Raw genomic sequence first — 25,463 nt, 5'->3', positions numbered from 1 at the left:
TAAAGATGTTGATGACTACTCAACAAATGCTTGAGCCCCTACTCATACACTCATAATCTATACCAGAGGTGAGTGCATGTCAACTTCTCATTCATTATCACAAGCTTATTAGTTTAAAACTGTTTATTCTCCAAGTCATTTTGTTCTTTTGACTTCGTATCTAAGATGACATTTTTTTTTTTTTTACTTGAAAACTTAAACTATTCTGCACCACTAAACACCAGTGACACAAAGCAGCTGTAAGCAACACGTCACTTATATTTTTTCCCCTTGCTGTGGCATTTACACAGTAACACCTGCAATGATAGTAAAATAAAATGTCATGTAGAACCAGAGGCATAAGGTCAGCTTCATGAAAGCACGCAATAAGAGCAGAGTTATAAAAAAAGCTTTGGAGTGGAGCAAAAAAAAAGAAAAAAAAAAAGAGTATTAATGAGAAAATTTAGGGCACATCCTCTGAGTTTATTAGCGGGAAATTGACTGTGCCAATAACCTTGCCGAGGCACCGGGTGAATCAGGGAACGCCTCCTCCATGGCGTTTGGAAATTTAATTTCTCTGAATTAATCAGGCGTCATTATTGACGCTTTGATCTTGGAGCTGGAAGAAGTGACGTCTGAATCTCTTTGTTGTGCTTTGGTTAATGTCAGCAATACTAGAAATGAAAGGAAGAACCACCGTCCAGGTGTGTATATAAATCAACCCTTGAAGGTAAGGCCGTGGTATTCACAGGCTTTGAAGATGCAGGAGCTGATCTATCAGAGGGCAACATATATTTACTCGACTGAGGCGAAACCAAAGGATTAGAGCAAAGTGAGAAATACTGTTTGTTTATTGATGTTTTTAATCCAGCAGGAAATATGAATACCAAGAAGCCACAGAGGCCTTTATTACATAGAAAAACTACAAGACAGCTAGTGACTCATGATGTAACAAAACCATTATAATCTACACCAACACATTATTCTTTGTTTCTTTATAAAGCATTGGCTGCTCGTTCTGGACGTTTAGCTGCTTCCGTTCGCAGGAGGCTGGGCGGCAGCCTGCAGGGTCCTCCTGGCCATTTCCAGGGCTCCTTCCTGGGTTTTGTTCCCGCCAATAAATCCTCCAGCATGGACAAAGATACATCCCTTAATGCCACTGAGCTCCGACAGCGCTTCATCTCGCACACCGCGCCACTCTTCTGGAAGGGGCAGCCTGGGAACAGAAGGGAGAGTCGGTCAGACAGATGGACGCCACATGGTTCACTTCCTGTTTATCATTCATTTCTATTAAACAAGACATCGAAATAGAAGAACAAATACATAATCTGGAATAAAATGAGAAAAAAAATTAAAAACCAAACCAGTGAAAAGATATCAGCCTTGACGACAATTTACTTTTCAGTTAATTTTTTAAGTAACATCAGACATGAGCTGAATGCAGGCGTCTAAATAAGAAGAGCTGCGGCTCTTGCTGTCCATCAACCTGTGAAGTAATAAAAGACCATTTCTAACAATTTACAGACCATCAGCTACAGTGAAAAAGATTCTTTATATCTTTGCGTGAAAAACACTCAAGATGGGAGGCAATCTTCCCAGAAGTGGACGTTCAAGTAAAGTTCAGTTCAGAGTTACTGTCCAACGCCCAGACATAATACAGAAACATCTCAGCCTCTATGGGTCTCAGTTAACACTTTAAAGGTTAAAGTTTATGGAGAGAATGAACAAAAATGGCTTGTCTACAGAAGTTACCAGAAAGATTTCTCTTTTAAAACAATAATAATAAAAACTTTGCTCACAGATTAGATTCTCTAAATTATAGTGAAATAATGTTACTTAAAGAAATAAAACCTGATTGCATGGGTTCAGTTGTAAATAAAGTGAAAATCTTAATATAACTTTAGTTTGTTACATGTTTGCATTTATTCTTTGAAACAATTCTGTTTTAGCCGCAATATACCAGATATTCAGGGTTTGTTTGATTTGATCAAACCCAGAACTTTGACTCAGAGAAGGAAATATTTTTTTAACTTTTCTGCATCATTTTTGAATTACCCGAAATTTCCTTAAAGTTCTGCCTTCTACTGAAAGTATAGAAAAAAAGGCCTTAAAAAAACATTTATATTTCAAGACCGTTTTTTGTCCCATTATCAATATGTGCAAATACAATATACAGAGACCACTGCAAAATGATCAGTTTCTTTGATTTTACTTTATATCGGTATATGTTTGGTTAAAATGAACATTGTTCTTTTATTCTGTGAACATGTCTCTGAAATTCCAAGAACAAATTGAGTATTTATTTGTAGAAAATGAGAAACAGTTAAAATAATGAAAAAGATGTAGTGCTTTCAGACCTCAAATAATGCAAAGAAAACAAGCTCATATTAATTTAGAGACAACAAAGCTATTGTTGAAAGTATTGCTGCCAACAACTTGAAGACTGAGCCTTTATTAAAAAGGACAGAATTAAATATAAACCTAATAGACATTTTATCACAAATCTAACTATCAAGTGAAGAGCAGAAAAAAAAAGTAAGTGTTTCTGGATATATAAAAAAAACAAAAATCATTAAGAAAAACATACAAGACATTAAAAATTAATTCAATGCTAAATTTCCGCATCGCTTTCCACAACATCTCGTATTATCCTCCTCTTTTCAAATTCAATGACCAGAAAAACAAGAGACGAGCGGCTGCCATAATGTGAAAGGAACCTTTGCACACAGCAAATCTAGCATCAGCGCCTGCAAATACAGCAATAATAGAAGTTGGCTTTATTCTTCTCCAGCAATGTGGAAAATCACGAGTCGACAAAGTGGCGGGCGAGTCATACTGTGTCGGAGTCAACAAGCAATCTTACAAAGTGCGGGAAAAGATTGTCTCCGCGGGGTTTTATGAGCTGACCTCCACAAAGCGTCTCTGGATGAGGCGTATAGAAGCTGACAATTCATAAAATGTGGAGCAGCTCATTTACCACCTACTGCATGTAATACACACGTCTGTCAACAACAGCATGGCCAATCGTTTAAAACGCATTACTAGTTATCTCGAGTGTGCGCACATCTGCATGTCATTTCTACTTTGATGGGGTTATAATCTCCATTATGTTAGTTTCCAGCCCTCCTTAAAGAACTGTTATATTTAGCATATTTTCACTCTGATTTAATTCTGACTCTGCACTTCATTGCTCACCTCCTGCATTCTAACGGTCTCTGAAATAGGCTTTAAATTACTTCAAATGCTTCAAAACCCGGAGAGAAAATGGCCCCAGATCCTAAAAATATTCTCTGTCTTCTTGCTTGAATATGGAATGAATTATGGATGTATGCATTTAAACTTGTCAAAAATAAGCTGACACACCTGTCAAACAGTTTAAAGTTGTTGTGAGGAGCTTTTTGAAATGCCTATCTGAAATATTCTGCCATTTTCTAAATATAAGTAACATCTCACAAAATCTGTATGCCCAGAGGGATAAGCAACCAAGAAAATAATAAATAAGCACCACATAAAAACTGGGATTACTCTCAAGAGAACCCAGTTTCACACCTATTAGGATTGTCACATGACCACCTAAGGTGTAGAGCGTGGCAAAGCTGCTGAATAATCTCTGTTAAGGGATCAACAAATCGATTGCTCCACAGTATGGCTGGAAAACAAGCTCAGAGGAAAGGTCAACAGGGGTGGTAATGAGCAAAGGAGTGGAGGTGGAGGGGGGATGATGACTGCTGCAGCTGCTGCTGTTATGGCAGAGCAGGAAGCTGCTTTTCCCAAGATGACCAGACTAAAACTATGACCTCAATTAGCAAATTACAATCTCACAGGAGAAGACCACCACAGGTGAATCTCAGCTGATACGAAGTGATTCTATAAAAAAAAATAGTGTTATTTTAATTTAGATAACACTGGAAAAAGCAGAACATTATTAGTTTAAAACTGCAATTACTGACATTTTGCAGCACTTGACCTACTAGTTGTCCTTCATCTACAGGAATATAAGCTGTTAGTATAAAAATATATATCCTACAATACAAATAGATTATTGTTTAGTAATTTTGATGTACATTTAGGTTATTGCACTACTGACTCAAATGCTGTTTTATGCACATATATGAGCTTGTTATTTGCCTCTAATATATTAATTAAAAAGGCAAATGGTTAATACTGCAAACATTTGGTTCATGGATGGAGTTTAGCATTACATAAGTAATAGTTTCACTCTTCTGGAACTTAATGTTATGTATTTCTTTACGAATATTCATAACTTTACCATGAATAAAAAGCACCAACTTATGGCATAACTTCATTTTTGCCTAAAAGAATACTACCTTAACTTTCTTTGTTTTTTTTTAGTCTGAAAGTAATAAATTCAAAGACTTGCTGCTTCTGTTATTTCAATAATTTTGGGATTGAGACCATTTTGAGACAGAGAAGGTGGATTTATTTATGGTTACCGGAAAAAATTATCTTAAAAATTTTCATTTATTGTGACAATTAATATTAATTAAATTTTTGAAAACCACAAAACTTGCATGGTTACCACAATAAATACCGCAAAAAATATCATGACAAAATGTAAACCTTATTGTGACATCTTGGAAAAAGACAAATTAGTTCCACATACTAGTCAGCGTTTTTTTTTGTTTTGTTTTTGTTTTTAACTTATGGCTAAAAATGATTGAAAATATGGTAGGAACAGACGATACAAAGTACTAAAATTCTGCAGTAACATAAGGTTACAGATGACAGCAGCTATTTTTCTTGCACAAATAATGGTGTTTATTTGCTTTTCCCCGTGATGCTTTCAGGCTATAGTATCATTCAGCATATACAGTAATATACAGCACATTTCTAGAAAGAATACTTTCACTTCCATCTCCCTTCTGCTGGCTCACATTTCCTTAGCAATGTAATGCAGATAAAAATAGACCTCTTTCGCCCCAGGTGCAGTAGCAGGGACACAGGCGATAACAACACCCCTTTTGCAGAGTCGGCACAAGCTTACTGGGAGGAAACAGGCCACCCAGAGAAGAGCCATCTGGAGCCATGTTTTCTTTTTTATTTTAATCCATCGTATAAGCCATTGTTCCCATGTTGCTCCCCACCAACCAGCATGTTTTCATTAAATTAAATCTTTGAGGCGCTCCGAGACCACAAACAGGTGCCTGTCTTTTAAGTTCAAACATACTGCTGCCGGATAGGATTCTGCAGAGGTGTGGAAAAATGTCTAGCAGGAGGATGAAGAGGGGAACGGCAGAAAGTGTGAAAGCTGAGAAAGTGAGATAGTAGATGAAGACGACGAATTGGAGAAGGAGAGAAAATAGGATTAATAGGAAGGAGCAAGACAGATGGAAAAAAAAAAGTGACGAAATGTAAGAGGATAATTATGGGACAGACAGAAAAGTCCCAAGAGAAAGGAGGAGCAGAGAAGCTGAAGAAAAAAAAACCCTAATTGGAAAGCTGGAGAAACGGGAGCTTGTGGGAAGAGGTGAAAAATAAAAGTGTCCAACATGACACCAACTGGTCAGAACAGGAGAACAAAATAAAATCTCTTTTTAACTTCCTGTGTGTGTGAGCACAATTTGCTCAGATGGTCCCCTGCTGCTTTCAAGAAACTCACAAACAGTAATGAGCCCTTTGAATCTGAGGCCGGGTCTGACTCCGTCACAGGTGGAGGAAAAATATATTTAAAGAACAGAGCAGTGAAGAGGTTAGAGATGCTATCGAGAGTGACAACGTGGACTCAATTCCAGCAAGAGGTCACTGCAACGACGACACAAAAAAAAGAAGTTTCGCTGAATAACAGTGCAACAGACATCTGCTGAATTCACAATGAAATCTTACTCTGTAATACATATAATTTAACCTACCAACTTAATATTAGTGTTATTCATGGATTTCATTTTACAGTGCAAAATCTTCTTACCTGTTCTTTAAAATGACAAAGTTGAATAAAAATCCAATACGTTCAAAACTTTATTAAAACAAGTTTAAACAAAAACATGAAAATGTATAACAGTCTGATCACTGATATTTCAAGCAGTGTCAGCAATCAACAACTGCTGGAGAAACAATATATTTGTTGAAGGCTGCACCGCTGTGCAAACACCTTCATGGTTTCCAGACTGGTTAGATTTCCAGTTGAAGTTTAAAGGCTTTTCGTTAGAAGGTGAAAGTTTTATTTTTAATAATTTATCATGAGTTCTGTTTTATCACAAAGAAGATCAATTTGAACATGCCGGTGTACGCTTCAGAGATTCACAGAATTTCATAGAAAATAATGTATTAGATTGCTTCAGAGTTATTTTAACGAGTAACATCAGAAATAAAATAAAAAAAAACTTTTAGTATTTTATTGCCTACAAGTCATTACCGAGATTTGGACATGTATTGCTAAAACAGACAGAGCACAAAGTCTCACCAGCTGCATTAATTGGCTCTTTTTCTTCCTCATTTTTCACAATATTATCTGCTGTCATTTTTACTCATTAACTTAATGAATTTGGACCAATCTTATCAACTTTTATTACATTTACCTTTAAACATTTCCAAGCCATAAAGCCAAAAAAAAAAGAAAAAAAAAAGAAAAACTTGATGAAGTCTCACAGGCATCATAGGATTTTTAGCTGAACCAATTAATATTTGCCAACACAAGCCTCCAAACTAAACGTATAATAAGCAGGATTATGCATAAAATCTTAATTAAATGTCCCCAATCAGCTTCTGAACACACACTCAGATGTATGGCAGTGCTTGAAATTGTTTTGAGTTTTCACTTACAAATAATCTTGGTGTGAAACCAGAAATCAGCTGCAGGGAGGAGATAGATAAACATTTTATAGAATTAGCTTTAATTAATGCTGCATACATAAACTTTCGGTGGAAGTTTCTTAATTAAAGCTTTTGCAACCAGGTAAAAATGAGAGGCTAGTTACTTACACTGTATCTCAGTCTTTATTTTTAATTTGAATATAATTACATTAATGTTTAGTAAGCGATGAGTTTTTAAAATGACATTTGAGAAAAAATAAAAACTTTCTTAATATAAACTCCTGCCTTGTATGACACAAAAAGATAAGGTAAGATTTTGCCCAGCATACTGACGGGGGGTATTAAATCATTCGGCCCGCTGTTGTTCTCCTTTGCCCAATAAAATTTTGTGGATTTGTTATCTGACAGATGAGATGATTCAGACATTCATGAAATGACATTTCCCAATTTCTAACATGAATAAATTGTGCAACCAGCATTTTAAGCTGTCCTGACACCAGCTTTGACTGTGCAATAAAGGTTTGGAAACAGGACTGGCTACTCTGATCTCTGGGTAAATATTACCTCAACCTGCAACAGCAGGCTGACAGCTCCTCTAAGCAACTGCTTTAAACCATTAGAATCATTAGTACCTGCAACAAACTCCACAGTCCATGCCAAAAACGTCTACTACACATGACATCTAGTATCTACCATCCTCCAACCTGGTGGTTTTCCAGATGGAGAGAAGACACACACCTCCAAATTGCACCCAAATTTGGTTGTGCTGGCTGTTAGGAGACTGAATGTTGTTGTACCTTCTTTAGGCCAGTTTGAGTGCAATATGTACCTGGTGGACATTATACTTACAGAGGAGGAAAACATAAGCTTCATCCTTTAAGGTTATTTTAGAAATGTAATACATACTCCGAGCACAACTTATAAAAATAAACACAAGCCTAACAAAATTTGGTTAGGTCACAAAAAATATCACAAAGACATTTTGGGTTCTGGTGCATGACTACTTCTGACTGCCTCTGCATAAGATACTTGTTGAGAGAGCTTTTTCAAGTATGTTTAGGTTATTTTGACTTGGTCAGAAGTGTGCACAAGGCATATCAGAACTCTGTAGGTAGAAACTACGCAGAAACCTCTATAGGCTGTATCCTCTTATTCTGCTGATAAACAGCTGAAACTGAGGCCAAGCAATTCTCCATAGAACATATGCAGATGGTGACGCAGTGCTAAAAACATCCTGGCAAAGAAGTAGTACATCTGGACGTTAGTGTAAACGTACTTTAAGAAAAGTGAAACACGCATTTCATGTGCCGAGAGCATGGTTTGCATACTTAAAAATTTCCAGAGATAGCAACATCAGGAATAATATAATAATTTTTGTATTTTTTTTTAATTGGTACCGCAGCAGAAAACAGGTTTGCGTCATTCTTCATTTCAAACCTGGGAAGCGCATCTTGACGGGGAGCTCAGACCTCCAGAACCCCGTCATTGGGCTGTTCATGAAGCTAATATTTAAACAGATACAGTGAGGGAGATTTACTACTTCACCACTGCAGATACAGAAGCTTTACTTTTGTTCAAAGTACTGTCGAACATCTGCACTGTAGCTGTAACTCAGCTAACATTTGGCATTTTTCTGCATTTCTTTTTTTCTGTCTTACTGAGTTTGCTTAGCAACTAAAGAAGGACACAACTGTAATTTTCTGGATATACTTACCATTTTTGCTACTTGAGCACTGCTGCTGGAAAAAATGCGACCATTTGGACAAATCGATTTTAATGCAAATGAATATGCTTGAATAATTCATTTTTCTACTGTCGATTATATCGAGATATATATTATTTTTGACAACCCTACAGCATATTTTGTAATGACCATTGCAACTGAACATACTGTGCAGCTCTACATAGTTGCACACAACATTCTGTTAAACTAAAAGAGACTTTTGACGACTGAATGGCATTCACATTCTGAACAGGATGATGAGATAATGACACAATATGCTAATTTCTATTGCTCAACAGAGCATGAATCCCACACACATTAATATTAATGAAAACTCTAAAGCGTATAGGTAGTAGCTCTAAGTAAATGCAGCTGTCAAACAGGAAATATGTCGCCTAACTTCATTCAAAGCACTGGGTCTAATTAACAGCAGGGAGTCAAAAAAAAAAAAAGATATATCTGAGTGAGAGGTGTGTGCATGGAAAAAAAAAGACTCTGGTGGCTTCATCAAAGTGTTGATTGTGTTTACGTCTTCCTGCTCCTCGGAAAGAGCTGTGAGAACAAAACTGCTGTCCTAACTAAGATATTACCTCCTTGCAAACGAGTAAAAACAAGTTCTTCAGTCTTTGTAGGACGCATGCTCTCCCTGGATAACATGCTCACGCTTCGTGAGCTGTTGTCAAATGGTTCACTAAGCATTAAAGGTAAATCGTATCCCATCGTTTGTCTCTGTCACCAGACCTAAGCTCACTTCCACACATGAAGGAAACTAAGGTTTGCCTGTAACAACATTTGATAAAATTGTTCTGTAGGAAGCTTTGTGGGAGCCACAGTCACAAAGATAACTTCTCTGAGATGTTCCCTACATTTAAACAGTCCAAAGCTGTGCCCTATCAGCAGATTTGGCCTTTAAATGATATTTAACAACAAAAAGAACAACAGAACTTGGTTCAAGTCTGTGTTGTGGCTACCTGTTCTGGAAGGTGTTTAGCCCTGCAGGGACACACTGGACACGCCACTGGCCGTTCAGGTCCGGGTAAAGGACAAACTTGATGGGAGATTCTACGTCTAGTTCTTTCTCGAGCGCAAACAAATGCTCCTTCCAGGGACAGCCACCCTGAGAGAACAGCAGCACCTCCCCACTGGGATCAACCTGGAAACAACAAAGAAGGGAAACTTCAATCAGTGAATTTTCTTTTCTTCCCAAGCCACCGTGTCAGACAGTTTGCTGCTGAGAGACGTTTAAGAAGTCGATGCGGAAAAATGTTTGTGGAAAAAAGGAAAACTCTTGGCAGATGACTAAAATGAACCATCTGTTTTTACAGTCTGTCTTTGGCGAGCTTCAGCCAATCAGATCAACAGAGTGGAACCAATTAAAAAAATAAAACTCTTAGCTTAATCAGACAGTGGGGGGAGTAAAAACATCTTCTCCATCAGCATTAAAAATTATAGTTACATATTTGCTCTTCTCTTATTAAAAGTCGCTTCCCAGTCAGGTATAATTGGAGCTCTGCCATCTGGCTTCATGTCATAGGTTATTGGTTCTCCACTCAAAAGAGGCATCTTCAAATTGTGACCAGTGGTTGATCTGGTCACAATTTGTTTAGTTGTCCTGATCAAAACATCAGCATTTTATGTGATGAAATGTTTTTCAAGACTTTCAAAAGCCCAAATGGTCTAAATGATTGTGGTACTTCATGCAAGTAATGGTAAAAAGAACATTTTAATGATCTACGAGGTTTTATTATGAATCACAGGAACACATGAATGAAAAGCAGCTGAAGAGATGCCATCCAGCAACTACGGTTAAGATGACAGTAAAATCAAAGTCAGCGCTAGCTTTTTAAGTTGCTAAGTGCAACTTTAAAACACAGTTAGATAAGTTGTTAGCTACATTTAATCACCTAATAAATAAATGTCTTAAAAACATATAGAGCCACATGGGTGATTATTGCTGTGGCTGCACGTCAATGTGCAGACTGTGTATCCAACTGAACAAATTTATATTGATTACTGAATTAATTACTTTTAATTATTCAGATAATATTACAATTAAATGCATTTAAACAAATCAGGCTAATAAATACAAAAATTTAAGGATTTTTTTTCCACTGTGGGAGAATAAAAGCATATTTCTGTACAATTTAATGACTAAAAGTAGTTTGTAGGTTTCCTGGAAATATTTCAGCTTTTATCATAACAGTTCAAGTAAAAGGTGCAACAGAAGCAGATTATTTTTCCGTTTGAGTTACACTCATGACTGTGCTGTTTGTGTTAATTTTCTGTTTAGTCTCAACATAATAGGCATTGTCAAAACTCAAGCTGTTCATCTGTGAATGCGTACATTTGACTTAGTTTTGTTACAGATGACAATCTATGCATATATTCATACTTTAAAGAGTAAATATTTAACAGTTTGAATAAATCTTGAAGGATGTAGACACCTCTTAAAGGCACAGGAAATGTGTAACAAAAGCATAAACAAAACAAAACAAAAACATATTTACTGATCATTGTTCACAACAAATGTGTTTTATGAATTACCCTCACCTTTCAGACATGTTTTGTTCACAACTTTTCTGTTTTGTCTGCATTAATAAATAGACATTTTATTCTTTTTAACAAAAGGAAGAGAAAAATAAATGAGTGTTCACATTGCTGTTACCTGATTTCTCTCTTTGAATGCTTGTTCGACCACTGCTCGGGCTGGCAGCCAGGAGGATTTGTAGAAATCCAGACGGTCCAGAAACTCTTCCCCAACCATCTTCAGGGCCTTCTTGAAACCATCCTAGTGAAATATTGAAGAGGTTAGCTTGTGATTAATTTTGAAGTTTCTTGGAGGGCCACATTAAGAGCACTAAGGAAATGCATTCAAACAAATTACATCTTCACGCATCATCACAACTGTTTCTCCAGTTTGTTTTTAGAAATTGCTTAATGTGAAACTCAAAGAAAAGAGAATAATAATTGCAATATAATTGTTAAATATGATGATATCAGTTGTGCATAATCCTTCCTTTTCAAATTAATCTTTATTTTCCCTCATCACAATGTCTTGGTCACTGAAATCCACATCTCGAGCAGAGCTAATTCAACCCAACAGGTCACAAATAGTGTTAATGTAAAACACCTGGAATAAAGCAGTCCTTTTGTTTTGCACATGGATATTTCAATAAGTATTGAAATATCCAATACTTATATTGGATATTATATCAATATAATATCCAATTGCAGTTTGCTATATTGGGCAGCTTCAGAAAGAACTACAGGGTTCTGACAGTCTGATACCAATAATAATTTGCTTTAATAAGATAAAATCCACAGTGGTAAATGTTTTTAAGAGGTCAAAGAAAAGAGCTGCGCAGTGTTTGTCATCTAGAGACCTCAATAAAATCTTTATTTCAAGGGTACTGTGGTTGTGTCCTCAGCTGAAGACAGAAAGTATGACATGATTACTAAAAAGTCTGAGTTCCTCTTCTCTAAAAGGTTCACAGATTTTAACAAGAGTGGGCAATTTTTACATAGGTTTGTAGCTGTTAAGTGTGCAGAACCACCTGCTTTGAATAATGAGAGCCTAACGGAAAATTTCCAGGTGAAAGGAATCTAACTTGTCTCCAAAGAAAGGTTGGAAATGAAACTCATGCTTTTGGTCATGTATGTATTATTTTTTTCAACATAATATGTACAAATCAACTCAGTTGATAAGGTACAATCTCAAAAACACAGCACAAACATTTCCACACACAGCTTCATACTGTATGCCATAGAGAGGTCTAATCTGTATGCATCTGAATCAGAAGCCTGCAGCAGCAGAGGGTTTTCGCGGTCATGGATCGAGGAGATAAAAATCCAATACGCTTTTTTTCAATTATAACACACAGCCACTGCTAAGAGCTCACAGGTTAGTCTACCATAAATCTGTCTCAGTTTTCCAGTGACGCCCCAAGACGGCTTGCCAGAAGGACCAGTTAGTGTGGAAATTGGAGGAAAGTACCCAGACAAAAAAATAATAATTGTGTGAGCTGAATTGTGAAAAAACAAATAGGCCAACTGGTCCCCTAAGAGCCCTTACAATGCAAAAAGCCATTGGCATAGTCAACATATTTGCAAGGCTGGGCAGCATATATCTCGTGAGGGCTTTCTGAAAACAGGTGCTGATTCCCTGAAGACATTCCCATCCTGCACTAATGAGACAGAAAAGTGACACTGGGTCTTCGGCGAGTCTGTTTCTGTTCGGCTTTAAATTGAACCTCTGGACACTAATTGCTTTGCACCCATTTTGTTAGTCACAACACTCTTAACCCATTTAGGTTTTTTTGTGTCAAGACAGCTTGTTCATTATGCATGTCATTATAATTAAGAGGGATTTTTTTTTATATAGGAACCGCCTGAGTGCAAAAGCTTTATGTCTAATATCAAAGCCACACAAAAGGTGGCAATTGAAAATGTATGAAGGTAAGAGGTTATTCATCATTCATAATGGAAGTTCAGGCCATTTTACCGTTTATCATAACAAGATGAATATCACTTAATATCAATTATTATTCCTCGAAAATATCTAAAAACAAATCAAACATCATCAATATTGTATGTTACATTGGAAAAACCCTTCATGCTTTAAATGCCTTACATGTAAAACATATAATTTTCATTTACAATGCATGGATCTATAAATATGTAAATTGCTCACATCCTCTATTCCCATCTTCTGCTGGCAACTGCAGCAAATCTGCAAACCTTCACTTAGAACATGTACAACTACTCAGCGATGCACAATGGCAGACTGAGATAAGTGTGCAGTTCAAACTGTGTGTTTAAAACAAACAAAGGCACTCGGCTCAACACAACAGAACAGACGAAGAATGTTAAAGCATGAAACACCTTAAGAACAAATATTTAAGAACTGAAAGGCAAAAGGTATAGAGAAAATGTTTTTTACTTCACTTTGTATGTGGTAACTTTATATTGTAAGAATATGTATTGTTTATGTAGATAGATATAAAAGAAAATAAACATAAACATAATAATTCATTAAAATAGTAAAATGTCACTCAGAGATACAGTGGCTCATACATTGATGATAATGTCATTATATTTCTTTTTTTTTCAGATATGCATATGCTGGCTACTTGTTTTCAGGTTTGCAATTCACTACTGTGCAGAGGATTGTAATAATTAGGGTTTCAAAATGGTTGATTATTTTTCCATGGGTAACACTCAAGATTTAAAGTGCTTTTTAAACTCTATAATAAAATAATACACATAGTGTAGATGACATTTATACTTGTAAGAATATGTATTGTTTATTGAATAATTGTTTTTCTGTACCACCTTCTATTTTTAATCCAACAAAAACATCAGGAAAAACAGAACTTAAAAAGATATTGCTTTACATTTAAACCAGCCTAAAACCTAAAGGGGGCTGTTGTTTGTTTTTGGTGTTTGTGTATACTAGACTTATTTTTACTGCACAAAAACACTTTTTATCTGCTGGAAAATGTTTTCATCCTTCCAGTTTCATCTTCTCCTACATCAAGCTTTGCTGCTCTTTTCTGCCTTATAATGACAAAGCACTACTACTGTACATTTGTTCATCGGCACACAACAATAGAAGCTTGAAGAAAGCAACTTTGGCTTGAGAAAACTGGAAAGATCTATGAAAGGACTGACGAAAGGTGCCTAAACATTGTTCCAGGCCAAAATTCAATACTTTTTCAAAACTCTTCGTTCTTTATTAGGCAGTTCTAACAAATGCTAAAATACAGCCATAGTTTACTGATAACTGTATGGAATAAAGCTATTCCGGACACCCCTTATTTAATTATTGGAAAAATTAAAACCTTAACGAAAACCATCAACAATTCTAAATAAATAACCGCAGATCCCTAAACGGTAGAGTAACCCTGTGATGTTTTCCATGCCTTTCCACGTGTGAGTAAATCGCACATGCACGGTCACATGCGCTCACCTCAGTGTCCTGACTCTTGCTGTTCCAGCGAGGATTCAGATGTGCGACACGTGCACTCAGCGTGGAGGAGACGGCATAACGAGCTTCCCCATCAAACTGTGAGATACCGTTGTCTACAGCATCCACCTCCTCCACAAAGTTCTCGTACAGCTGTGAGTGAAGAGACACGTGACGCATTGAGAATCAGTAAGGAGAATCCACCTTTTCTTTTTTTTAACATAAAGTCTGTTTAGTCTTATGAAATCTGAAAAAACAAAAGGACTTGCATGGGAAAATAACTTACTGAGATGACCCCATGGTACATAAGAGATTAAAAAGAAGAAAGTAAAATGCATGCAAGGATTAGAAGAGACAAACAGAAGCTGATTTGGGGCAGAAAACCCTCAGGTCATCGGAAGGTCAATCACCAAAGAGCTGACATTTTGCAAGAGGCTTGAAAGGAAAACAAAGCACTTGTTTGTCTAAAACAGCTGAGAAGAAGACATGAAACACTAAAATAAGTAAAGCCTGAGCTTTGCCTAAAAGGATTATCTATGGCTTTAAACACAGCATTACATCAAACAAACCAAGACGATATGGCGTAATGGCACTAATATTAAAGTTGACCTATGTTTGACATCGTGAGGCTCTAAATTCTGACAGCTGAGTGTTTCTGTTGGCCAAGAGTTCAGAAACAATAAATCATTTGAATTATCCCTCCTTACTGACAATAATCAAGAGCAAACAATGGCTGCAAATTAAACAGTAACAAAAAGGAACATTTTGCAATTGTTACAGTGGCATTGATTTTTGTTTTTTTTTTTTTAGTTTTCTAGTTTGCAGTTAAGATTGAATGCTTTTTACTGCAATATGAGCAAAAGTCTCTCCCATTTAAGAAGGTCGTCACAGCTTTCAAATTCACGATAAAAACACACTGTTCAGTGAAAAACAGATCTGGTTCCAACAGCTGACTGTTAGTATAATAAATAAAGCACAATCAGTGGCAATCCATGGGCGACCATAAATCTGTTATCTTCCTTTTCTCACCTTGTCAAAAAGCACGTCCAGCTGCCTGTCGTCCTCCTTCATCTGCGTCAGCTGGGCCAGCAGCCGGCGGCCAAAGTGCAGATAGACCAGACCGGCAGAGCTGAGCTTGGTCACCCACGGCTTCTCAGGACACAGACTGTGGAAGTTCTCTGCGAAAGTCCTGAAGAGAGAACAAGATAACCTCTCAGATCACTGCAGCCGAAACAAAGGTTTGCATTTATGACCATAGTTTAACAAAGTTGAACTAATTCACTTTTTTAACCATTAATAAAAGAGATGAGGTGGAACAAGTGACAAGCTGGTTGAAAACAAGTAAACACACCAAACCGAGTGCTACCACGTCATGTTCACAACACTCTTTGGTGTGGATGTTGCTACTGACGGAAGAAGACCGAAAGCTAACCGTTCTCAGTATGAGCAGGCTGGAGGCACAGAAATGTGAGCAGCTATTTAAAAGGAACATTTTTCTATTCTGACATGTCAAGAATTGTAAGAAAAAGACTTTCAGCAAAGAACAGTGCGGTTGAACAGAGTGGAATGGAAAAGATGCTCTGTTTTTTTTTTTTTTTTTACTTTACAGATGTCAATCTTTGGATTTGAAAATACTGCAATCTTTAGGAGTTAATATTAGGATTTACACAATATGTTGACAGAGACTGTTTTTTTGTAATGCTAACCATGCTAATTGTTAAGTAAGATGTTATTTAAGTTTTTGTTTTAGGTTATTATTATAGCACTGCTTTATGGCTAACGTCCTCTCACACAGTTTGTGGCTTTCGCTGCCTGAAAGCCACAAAAATATTTCTGTGCTTTACTTATGACTTCTTATATCACAGATTTCAAAACTAGATCATAATTTCAAGGGTTTTTTTTTCTTCCTTTCAAACAAAAGCTGGAAATCAGCCCCCCCAAAAAATACTGACATTTGAATTTCTAACTTTTAAGAAATAAATTATAATAGCAGGTACACAGTTAGGTCTGAAATTATTCAAACCCCAAAAACAAGGAACTGTAAATAGTCTTCCAAGAGTAGAGGACTAAAAATTAAGCTAAATGTAAAATGTTTTAAACGTAATATGTATTAAAGAAATTACTTGGTGTTTAATGTGTTACCTGAATACAAATGGAGACAACAAACATGTGGAAAATAATGAAGATATGTTCACAAAACTTAAGTACACTCACACTTTTACAGTAAGGAAGCAATTAGCACCCTTGTGCTGCTATAGAACTACATTTCATTAATTGATCAATAAGTAGTGTGAAAGCCTCCAAAACACATATATGTTCAATAAGATATTAGATCTGAAGTGTTTACACAAAGCAGAGAATGAAGAGGAAACTGTTGACAAACGTCATTCTGTAAGGGTTATAAGGCCATTTCCAAACAGTTTTGAGTCCATCATTTCACAGACAAAGAGATTCCCAAGCGGAAAAGATTCAAGAGTTGCCAATCTTCCTAGCAGAGGTTGAACTATCACATTTGCCACAAGGTCAGAGCATGTAATTCTCACGGGAGCTGCAAGAAGCTCAAAAATGTCCAAAAAAAAAAAAAAAAAGAGTACAGGACAGTGAAACTGGGAAAAGATTTAACATGTATGGCTGAAAGGAGAAAATCACTGTTCATAGGAAAAGCATGGCAGCAATACGTATGTTTCTAAAGTACATCCAGAGAAACCATAAGATTTCTCTAGCAATGTCCTTTGGGCCGACAAAATAAATTAGAGCCGTTTGGCCACAATTCTCAGAGTAATGTTTGGAGAAAACCAAACACTGCATATCGGCACAAACACCAGAAATACCATCACAAATACCAGCCATGAAGCGCAGCGGGGGAGGGACGACGCTTTGAGCTTCATTGGAAGCCGCTGATCAAAATATTGTAGGCCAAATCCTTAAACATCTGTCCTGTCAGCATCAAATTCAAACAGAAAGACCAATTTGAACTCCTAAGAAAGCTGTGTAAGCATAACTGAAATGGTGAGTAGATTGATGGAACAATGAACAAAGGAGGGGAGCAAATTTAATCAACATTGATTAAGTTGTACAAAAGATGAGTAGGGCTGCAACTTACAATTATTTTAGTAATCAAGTATTCTATCGATTAGTCTGATGATTAGTTGATTAATTGGCACTTTCTGCAGATTTTTCATTTAACCACTTAAGCTTATCTTATACAATATTAAAAATGCAAAACAATGCACTATTCCTTTAGTGAACTCTTGATCGTTTGTAGCAAAGCATGCATCTGCAGCTTAGTCCTACTGAAAGACTTAAAAACTATACAGTGTAGGGTTGATCTGTTGACTTTTTTTGATTAACCGATTACTAACTGGATAACAAAAGGTATTTAATAGGAGATTTGTTTTCCAAGAGAATTTGAACCAGGTGAAGTTAAAACTATGCCACTTAAACATATTTGCAGACAAGTTGTTTTTTTAACCTTACATATCAAATGTATATATTTTTTGTACAGATTTGGCTTAGTTACTACTCGAGTATTTTGTTGACTCAAAAAAGAAACTTTTTTGAGTCTGTATACCCCAGTTAATGATTATTTGATTACTAGATGGCAATTATTTCAATAATTGATTGATCAAGATTAATCAGGTTAATCATTTCAGCTCTAAGTCCCTTCAAGTTGTTGCTGTTTGTACTTGATATTGTATTGAGAAGATTTATTTACAGTAACAATAACTTAGATCTTAGCTTCTTAGCTAATGTTAGCTAACTAAAGAACAGAGTTCTTTAGTTAGCCACTGCTGGTCTCCCCTCTGACACATGCTGAGTTGGGTGGGCTCCAGCAATAAGCTACTGCTGGTCATTTAATTCAAGTTTAATTAGGATGCTACGACTACAGCACAGCAGAAAGCAGGATGTCAAATGAATGAGTGACATGCTGGTAGAGTAGGGGGTAATCAGAGCTATTAAAGGCCTAATTGGCCAAGCTAAGGCATTTCTACGGCAATATGGAGGATATCATAGGAAGAGAGTAAAAAAACATCACTGGCAAAAATGTAGAAGCATATTCACACTGAATGAGCCAAAAAAAATAAATAAAGTCATCTGATGTGCTTGTGTGAAATCAACGTTACAGCATGAGCCACACTGACTCATAAGGGGGACAGATAAAAGGAAAAAGTTGCAAATGTTTTCGCAGAAAAAGTTTTGAATAAACTTTAGACACATGTGTTTACAAGCTAAACTACTTAATGTTTCTGATCCCTCTAATCATTAGAAGGATTGCTTTAAGCTGTGTATCTAGCCTGTCTGCGTGTGTGTGTGTGTGTGTGTGCGTGTGTATGTGTGTGTTTCATAGACTTATCAAAGCATTACAAGAAACATCCTGCTTCTTGAAACTGGCAACGATGGGAAATTAAGCTTGAGCAAGGAGGCAGCAAATCAGGCTGCATTTTCACTCCTTCTAAAAGGTAACATTTTAAATGTGACAAAAATCCAAACATCGTTATTCCCAATTTGTATTTTATATTTTCAGGAAGAGCATCAACCACAACATTTAAACTGCAGGATAATCTTGTGCAGCTCCCCTGCTTTTACCCCGGTCCATGGATCAGGGCTGTTCCATCAGATTGTGCAGATATCACGGAGATTTTAATTCAAACTCCAGTCTAAGGATGTCAGTAGTTGGGTCAGTGCATTGTTATTATATGAAAGGCATGTCAGAGTAGATTTTACGGAGCTGCAGGGTGCGTTGTCAGAGTTGAATGCTTTTATTGAAGTAACACCCATATAAATGTCAGGACCTCTTCTACTTCAGTGGAACATTGTGTTGGAACACAATTATGGCGAATTTCACTTGACATTAATGTTATCACTTTTAAGTGTATAATAACAAGGATCTAAAATGCTCAATAAATTAAATTCTGGTGAGATTAGATTAAATATTCTCAGTGACGACAAGTAGTTTAGGCAGCCTGCTGTGTCAAGATCCATTTTTTCATGCAGATCTGCAACCTGGAACTTAAATTTCAATACTATATTCAGAAAAGTATTTCAGTTCTTCAGTACAGTGATGAGTCACATGTAATCCCTGATATTTACCAACCTTCAGATGGAGTTTGGAGAACTGCCTCCACTTCTTCCAGTCACTATATGTTTTGATTTAGTGAAACAAATTTTGTAAGAACTTAAGCTAAACTTAAACATGCTATTATGAAACGTACATTTAGTAGAAAATTAGCTAAGATTAGTACCGGTACAATAGACCACTTAACTTAACATTGCATACTATAAGCAATTGATGGGTAATATCCTATTTATGCCATGTTATCTAATAAAAACTTTTTTTAATTATTGCCTTTGGATGTTATTAAATAATATGCAAGTATAATATTAAGTAATGTGAACACTAATGGCAAATGTAATTTAAACATCCCATTAGTTAACATAAATTCAGTCACATATTAGCTTAGCATAGCGTTTTAGCTAGTGCTGGAACACAACCTAACTTACATGATGATAGCTGCCAGTAGCCAATAAAGAAATACTAACATTTCTATAAGCTAACATGTCATTAGTAGTATTAGACAATGCTAGCTAGCTACTTGACATTATATAGGAGATAATAGACAAGTTAGCTTATAGAAATGTTAGCATCTTAACTAAATTTACCCATGTAAAGATTTTGAAGAGCTTCCTTAAGCAAATTGTACAATGTAAAAAGAACAAACGGCTACACAGGTCTTTCAGAAATACGCAACTTCTGTAAAGATTATGTACCTAACCTAAAAGCAGAGTTTTTTTTATTTCTGTTTCATAATGCTCATCTATCCATCCATTATCTTCTACTTAATCTGGTGTCAGATTGTTGGGGCAGCTGCCAAAGCAGAGAGGTCCAGAGTTTCCTCTCCCCAGCTACTTGGCCAATCTGCTCTAATGGTTTCTCACGGTTACAAATGGTTTTAAAATGCTATCTTTTAGTGCAAGTTATTTATTATACAAAAACAAGCAAATAGATTTGATTATGAAGTTCAAACAATTTAAACTCTTTGGGGGGGAAGTCTTGGTTCACACCTTCAAAGTAAAAAGCCTGCTGCTACCATTTTAACAAACTGATTTGTTGTCAGAAGCCCAACAAATCAGTTTATCTTGACTGCACAACATAATGAGTTGAAACAGGGAAGCAACAATTAACTGGGTCTCAATTGACTAAGAGTGATTACAGTCCAGTCATCAAACTGCCTTCTTCTTTCATTTGCCCCTTTTAAGGGACTCCAGAGCGAATTATTACCTCCATCTCATCCTATCATTAGCATCCTCTTCTGTTATCCCACCTCTCTTACTATCCTCCTTTACTTCATCCATAAACCTTATCTTTTGCTTACTCACTGTTAGCTTCATATCAAACATTCTTTTTCCAATCTATTCACTATGCCTCCTTTCTTTCTGGTTTGAGTAGCAACCAGTAAACTGAAGCTGTACCTCTCACAAAATAGAATGTATAATTAATGTGCGGCAAACAGCTTATAAAAGACTCAAATCATCTCTTCATTGTATCAATGCACCTGTCAAGCTCACGTGTCTAGCCACCATTTTCCAAATGTTTCTCCAGTATCCGGCCCGTGTACATGCTTTCTTTCCAATACAATCATCATCAGCATATGTGAGTGACAGACACATTCTCCCGTGGCCTCCTGCTGAGCTGTGGCAGCCTCTGAACCTCGTGAGGCAACAGCAGGAGGGGCTTCGATTGAAGGAGCACTAATTACCTCTAACCGGAAAGATCTCCGACATACGTTCATCACTGTAGCCATAAAACTCATTTACTATCATAATCAGAACAGTAAGTTAGCAAAACACCTGGAATGTGACATTGGACAACGTGACCAGACTTTCAGTGAAATCAGTCATTAGAAAGTTTGGTAGAAAAAACAGAGCCTGTCCTTTCATTGTTCGTTCAGAGAAACACGGTTTCAATATGTCAGAACAGCAAACAAGGGGAGACTTACTCTGACGGTCTAGATAATGAAAACATTCCTAATCTTATTATCTAAACATTATAATCATAAAAAGACACAGAGAAACAGTGGCACAATAAATTATGTTAGAGACAGAAAACTCTAGGTGTAATAAGCGAGATTAATTACAGTGTCTGGCTCAAAGATAGCCCAAACTGGCACATCAAAATGTAATGCGTTCTGTTAGTAATATAAAGTTACACTGTCCAGTAGATATATAGCTAAAGACCAGACCTGAAGCAGGCACCTTTTCATTTCACAATATTTCAAGCATTCGCCAGAAAAAAGGCCTGGTGGAATATCTTGTTGATTAATTATTATCAGCTACCAGTAACATTTTCACAGAGTTATTAGTATTAAGATAAAATCCAGCGGAAGTTTTCTCAAGAATAGTTATATTGTTAAATCTTCGATCAAGCAAGCTGTACGATAAAGATGAAAGAGCTCATCACTTCTACCATGAGTACACAATTCAAAACCCAGCGTACATTGCAATGTGGGGGGAAAAAATCAGTGTGAACAACCTGGACCACAGACAGCATAGCTGCCGGTAATGACAAATTCATTCAGAGCCTGACATACAGATTTCAGGTCCCATTCAATTGTGTGTCTGACAGAGAATGTTTTGTCGTAATGCAATAAACATTTTCACAATAAAAAGTGTGAAATGCTCACCAACCCAAATATTAGAAAATGCAGGACAAAATAATAAAACTACTGAAATTAATCAACCCAGTTTCTTCCAACTTCAAGTATTTAGTTTGAAACACTATGCTGTCACAAATTAATTTTGAACTGAACATAAATAAATAAATAAATAAATAAATAATCAGCAGATGCTAGACTCATTTGTTTAAAAGTTTACCAGGCTCTTTGGCAGGACTGCTCGTGATATTGCAAATACTTCATTACTGCAATTATTAGTTTGTATGATGAAATTTGAGTCAGGAATTCACACTTTGCAAGACAATATAAGAAAGTTGTTGCACTGAATCTCACCAGAGTTTAAGTCCTCATCTGATAATAACAAAAATATTTAAAGTCAAAGAGTGCGTTGCAATATTTAACAGATGAGAAAGAGAGTGATGATAGAGTGCTTTGAAGTTATTAAAGGGGTTGTATTATGTATTTTCCAGGCACAAAGAGCAATTTTAAAGCACAATCAAGTAACTATGTTACCTATAGTTGTTATAAAAATGTTGCATATATCAAACATGACCTAAAAGAAATAGGCCTAGAAATTCTGTCTCTTTAAGAAACTCCTACTCTTTCCAAACACTCCACCATTACATAAATGTTTGTCCATTTGCAACTGCTCTAAGGAGTGTTGAACTGAAAAGTAGTTCCTATGATGAGCTCACCAGATGTCCATTTCCACCAGGCATTTGCAAATTGTTGCTGTTGCTACATCACCTTTTCCCACCACACTTTTTCCATCCTCTCAACTTTCAGTGACTACGGCTGGAAACAAAACTCAGAACAAGCAGCTTCTTTAGAAATGACCTTTTCGATTCACGCTCCTTGTGGAATTGTTAATGACCGTCTTCTGGACATCTGTCCAGTCAGCAGTCTTCCCCATGGTTGTGTAGCCTACTGACCCAAACTGAGAGACCATTTACAGACTCAGTAAATCTTTGCAGGTGTGTTGAATTAATTAGCTGTTTAGGGAGTGGCACCATCATTTTACAGGCTTAACATTTTCACACTATTCCATATTTCTGAGACAATGAATTTTGTGTTTTCTTTGTAAGCCATACTCATCTTGAAAGACTTGAAATATTTCACTTTGAGTAATTAATCTATGCAATATACAGGTTTCACCGTTTAAAAACAGTTGCAAAAAATGTAGAACACTTTTATAATATCCTAATTTTTTTTAGATGCTTATAATGGGTAATTATCCATAGAAACGTATTTGTTTCGAGTTTCCAATTGAAAGTTGGCCCGGATATAACGGTACCTCTGATGATGGTCATAGCGATGCCTCTTGGGGTCAAATTCTCCTCCCACGTCAACAACAATATCACATTCTGCCAGTACAGCTGCGTCTCTTGTTCGAACAATTTCAGCCTCCTGAGGAAAGAACACAGTCACTCATAAATACATCACAGGGGAGAAAAAGAACACCTAAATATCATGTAAATAGCATAAATACATTACATATACATAATATAAATCAAGAAGAGGTTTCTATTCTGAGTTCAAAACTAGAAATTCACAGTTTATCAAATTTCATCATGAATCTTAAAACAATTCTTGGATGCAATATTTACTTTTATTTAATAAGTTTGACGCATTAAAATTTTGCTGGCTCATTATAGATGTAATTAGTTGGAATGATTTGCAAAGTCTTATATTCTCACACCTTATATAGAAGGGAAACGGGTGAGGACACGGCAATGATCAAGAAGAAAAAAGTCATTTTGGACAATGTTGTATAGTAGTGCAACCTACTGGGAAATAAACAAATATTCAAACGCTTTATTCAAGATCTTATAATTTGGTTAACTCTGTTGTCACAAATCCCTTAGAATGTGTATTATTTTTCTGGCTTCTTTTGCTAGATTTATGTTTTGTGTTATAGCTCAAATTTGACTGTACTATTTTATCTAAATATAAATGGACAAAATGTATTTCTTTAATGCTGGTTTCTCTAATGTAAAGTGGCTTCATGACACTAATTTAGATTAAAATAACAAACCACTTTATATTTATAAAATATCACATGAAACAGTATAGAGAATACAACGTTTCAACCCTTTTTCTAAGGCTAAAAATCACGATTTGGACTAATTTTGTTATGGCTTTAAAACGACAAGGAAGTGCCCCAAGTCTGAAAGCTTTGAACCCTTTTTCCAAGTAGTCAAACTTGACTTTTTAATATTTGGTTAAAGACTGTTGCACATTATAAGATATTTTCAGCAGTTTAAAGAATAAAAACACACAAACATAAACATGCTTTATGAGAAAAAATATTCTGATTGTACAAATGTGATGCACTTCTAAGAACACCTGTTTTTCGTTACCACAGTGCCTCCTGGTGGCATATCGATGCATACACAGAAAACAATGGATAGAGACTTTAAAAAGTACAGTTTCTTCTCTGTTGTTTGCTGTGCCTACCGCGTACTCCGGTAACTGGCGGAGGAAGAAGCAGGCCAGGACCTCGTCGCAGTGGAAGGTTCCGTTGTGAGTTCCGATCTTTTTAATGGTCATTTCGTCAATGCGGATTTTCTTCGGTTCACTTGACATAAATCGTTGTTCTGCACCCCAATTGTTCGCAGAGCTAAAACGAAGCCGCCCACACAGCAAATGTAACCCCTTTAAATTACACAAAGGGATTTTATGTCCTACTGAATGGGAGATTTTTGTCAGTTTAAGTGCAATAACTCGTGGACTCCACATTCATGTAAATCCACACGACAAGCCTTCTTGGCGGGCACATTTAGCTGCCGGACCGGATGTAGTGCACTTGGTGTGTCACGAGTAGAAAGGTAATTTTTCCTTACTTGCACATACAAAATAATAATTATAAAAAATAACAACAAAGTAACCTGAATTAAACTATATAAAAATATTTTTCCTCTTTTGAAAACGGTAAAAGAATGTGTACGGCACTTTGCTGACAGTAGATGGCGCTGCAGACCCTAAAATAATCAAGTCCATTTGGAAGACAATCGAATTAAACGTTTATGCAGTGATTCTTGAGAATAGGGACAAAATGGGTTTTAATTTTCCAATATTTTTTTTTAATTATTTCTCAACCTTATGTATGCAAATATGACAAATAATGTTTAGAAAATATGAAGATGCTAAGGTACAGGCTCCCAGTTGCAAATTTTTTAAAAAAAATTACATTTTTAATCGACCTGACCCAAACCTTTGTCATCACCATCTGACAAAAATAAATCTAAAATGATTTTTAAAATCCCCCATTAGTGATATTTTTACTCAATTTACAGACAAATGCTTCTCAAGAAATAAAATAAATATTATTTAAAACAAAAAACAAGAAAAA

At 36.2% G+C, this 25,463-nt stretch overlaps 1 protein-coding gene across 1 annotated transcript; it reads right to left on the bottom strand.

The window, feature by feature from the left end:
• Positions 1–804: 804 nt before the first annotated feature.
• On the bottom strand, positions 805–24,909 carry myg1 (myg1 exonuclease). Its single transcript, XM_007548999.2, has 7 exons — positions 24,569–24,909; positions 23,406–23,518; positions 15,468–15,627; positions 14,442–14,591; positions 11,139–11,261; positions 9,445–9,626; positions 805–1,195 (listed from the first exon to the last, which is right to left on the bottom strand). The coding sequence occupies exons 1-7, from the start codon at positions 24,848–24,850 to the stop codon at positions 1,006–1,008; spliced, it is 1,200 nt and encodes a 399-aa protein (XP_007549061.1). The 5' UTR covers positions 24,851–24,909; the 3' UTR covers positions 805–1,005.
• Positions 24,910–25,463: the final 554 nt, after the last annotated feature.

The sequence above is a fragment of the Poecilia formosa genome, unplaced genomic scaffold (genome assembly GCF_000485575.1).
Source record: "Poecilia formosa unplaced genomic scaffold, Poecilia_formosa-5.1.2 Scaffold2, whole genome shotgun sequence".
NCBI lineage: Eukaryota > Metazoa > Chordata > Actinopteri > Cyprinodontiformes > Poeciliidae > Poecilia > Poecilia formosa.
The sequence above is the reverse complement of the archived record's forward strand: the minus strand, read 5'-3'. Positions and strand labels throughout refer to the sequence as shown.

What these genes read in the sequence shown, in the direction of transcription:
- myg1 (XM_007548999.2), bottom strand. Translation starts at nt 24,850, where the DNA reads ATGTGGAGTCCACGAGTTATTGCACTTAAACTGACAAAAATCTCCCAT. An exon ending in GCAAGAGTCAGGACACTGAG is followed by an intron (nt 11,262 to 14,441) that starts GTGAGCGCATGT and finishes ATATTTCACTAG; the next exon opens with GATGGTTTCAAGAAGGCCCT. An exon ending in CATTCAAAGAGAGAAATCAG is followed by an intron (nt 9,627 to 11,138) that starts GTAACAGCAATG and finishes TGTTGTTTCCAG; the next exon opens with GTTGATCCCAGTGGGGAGGT.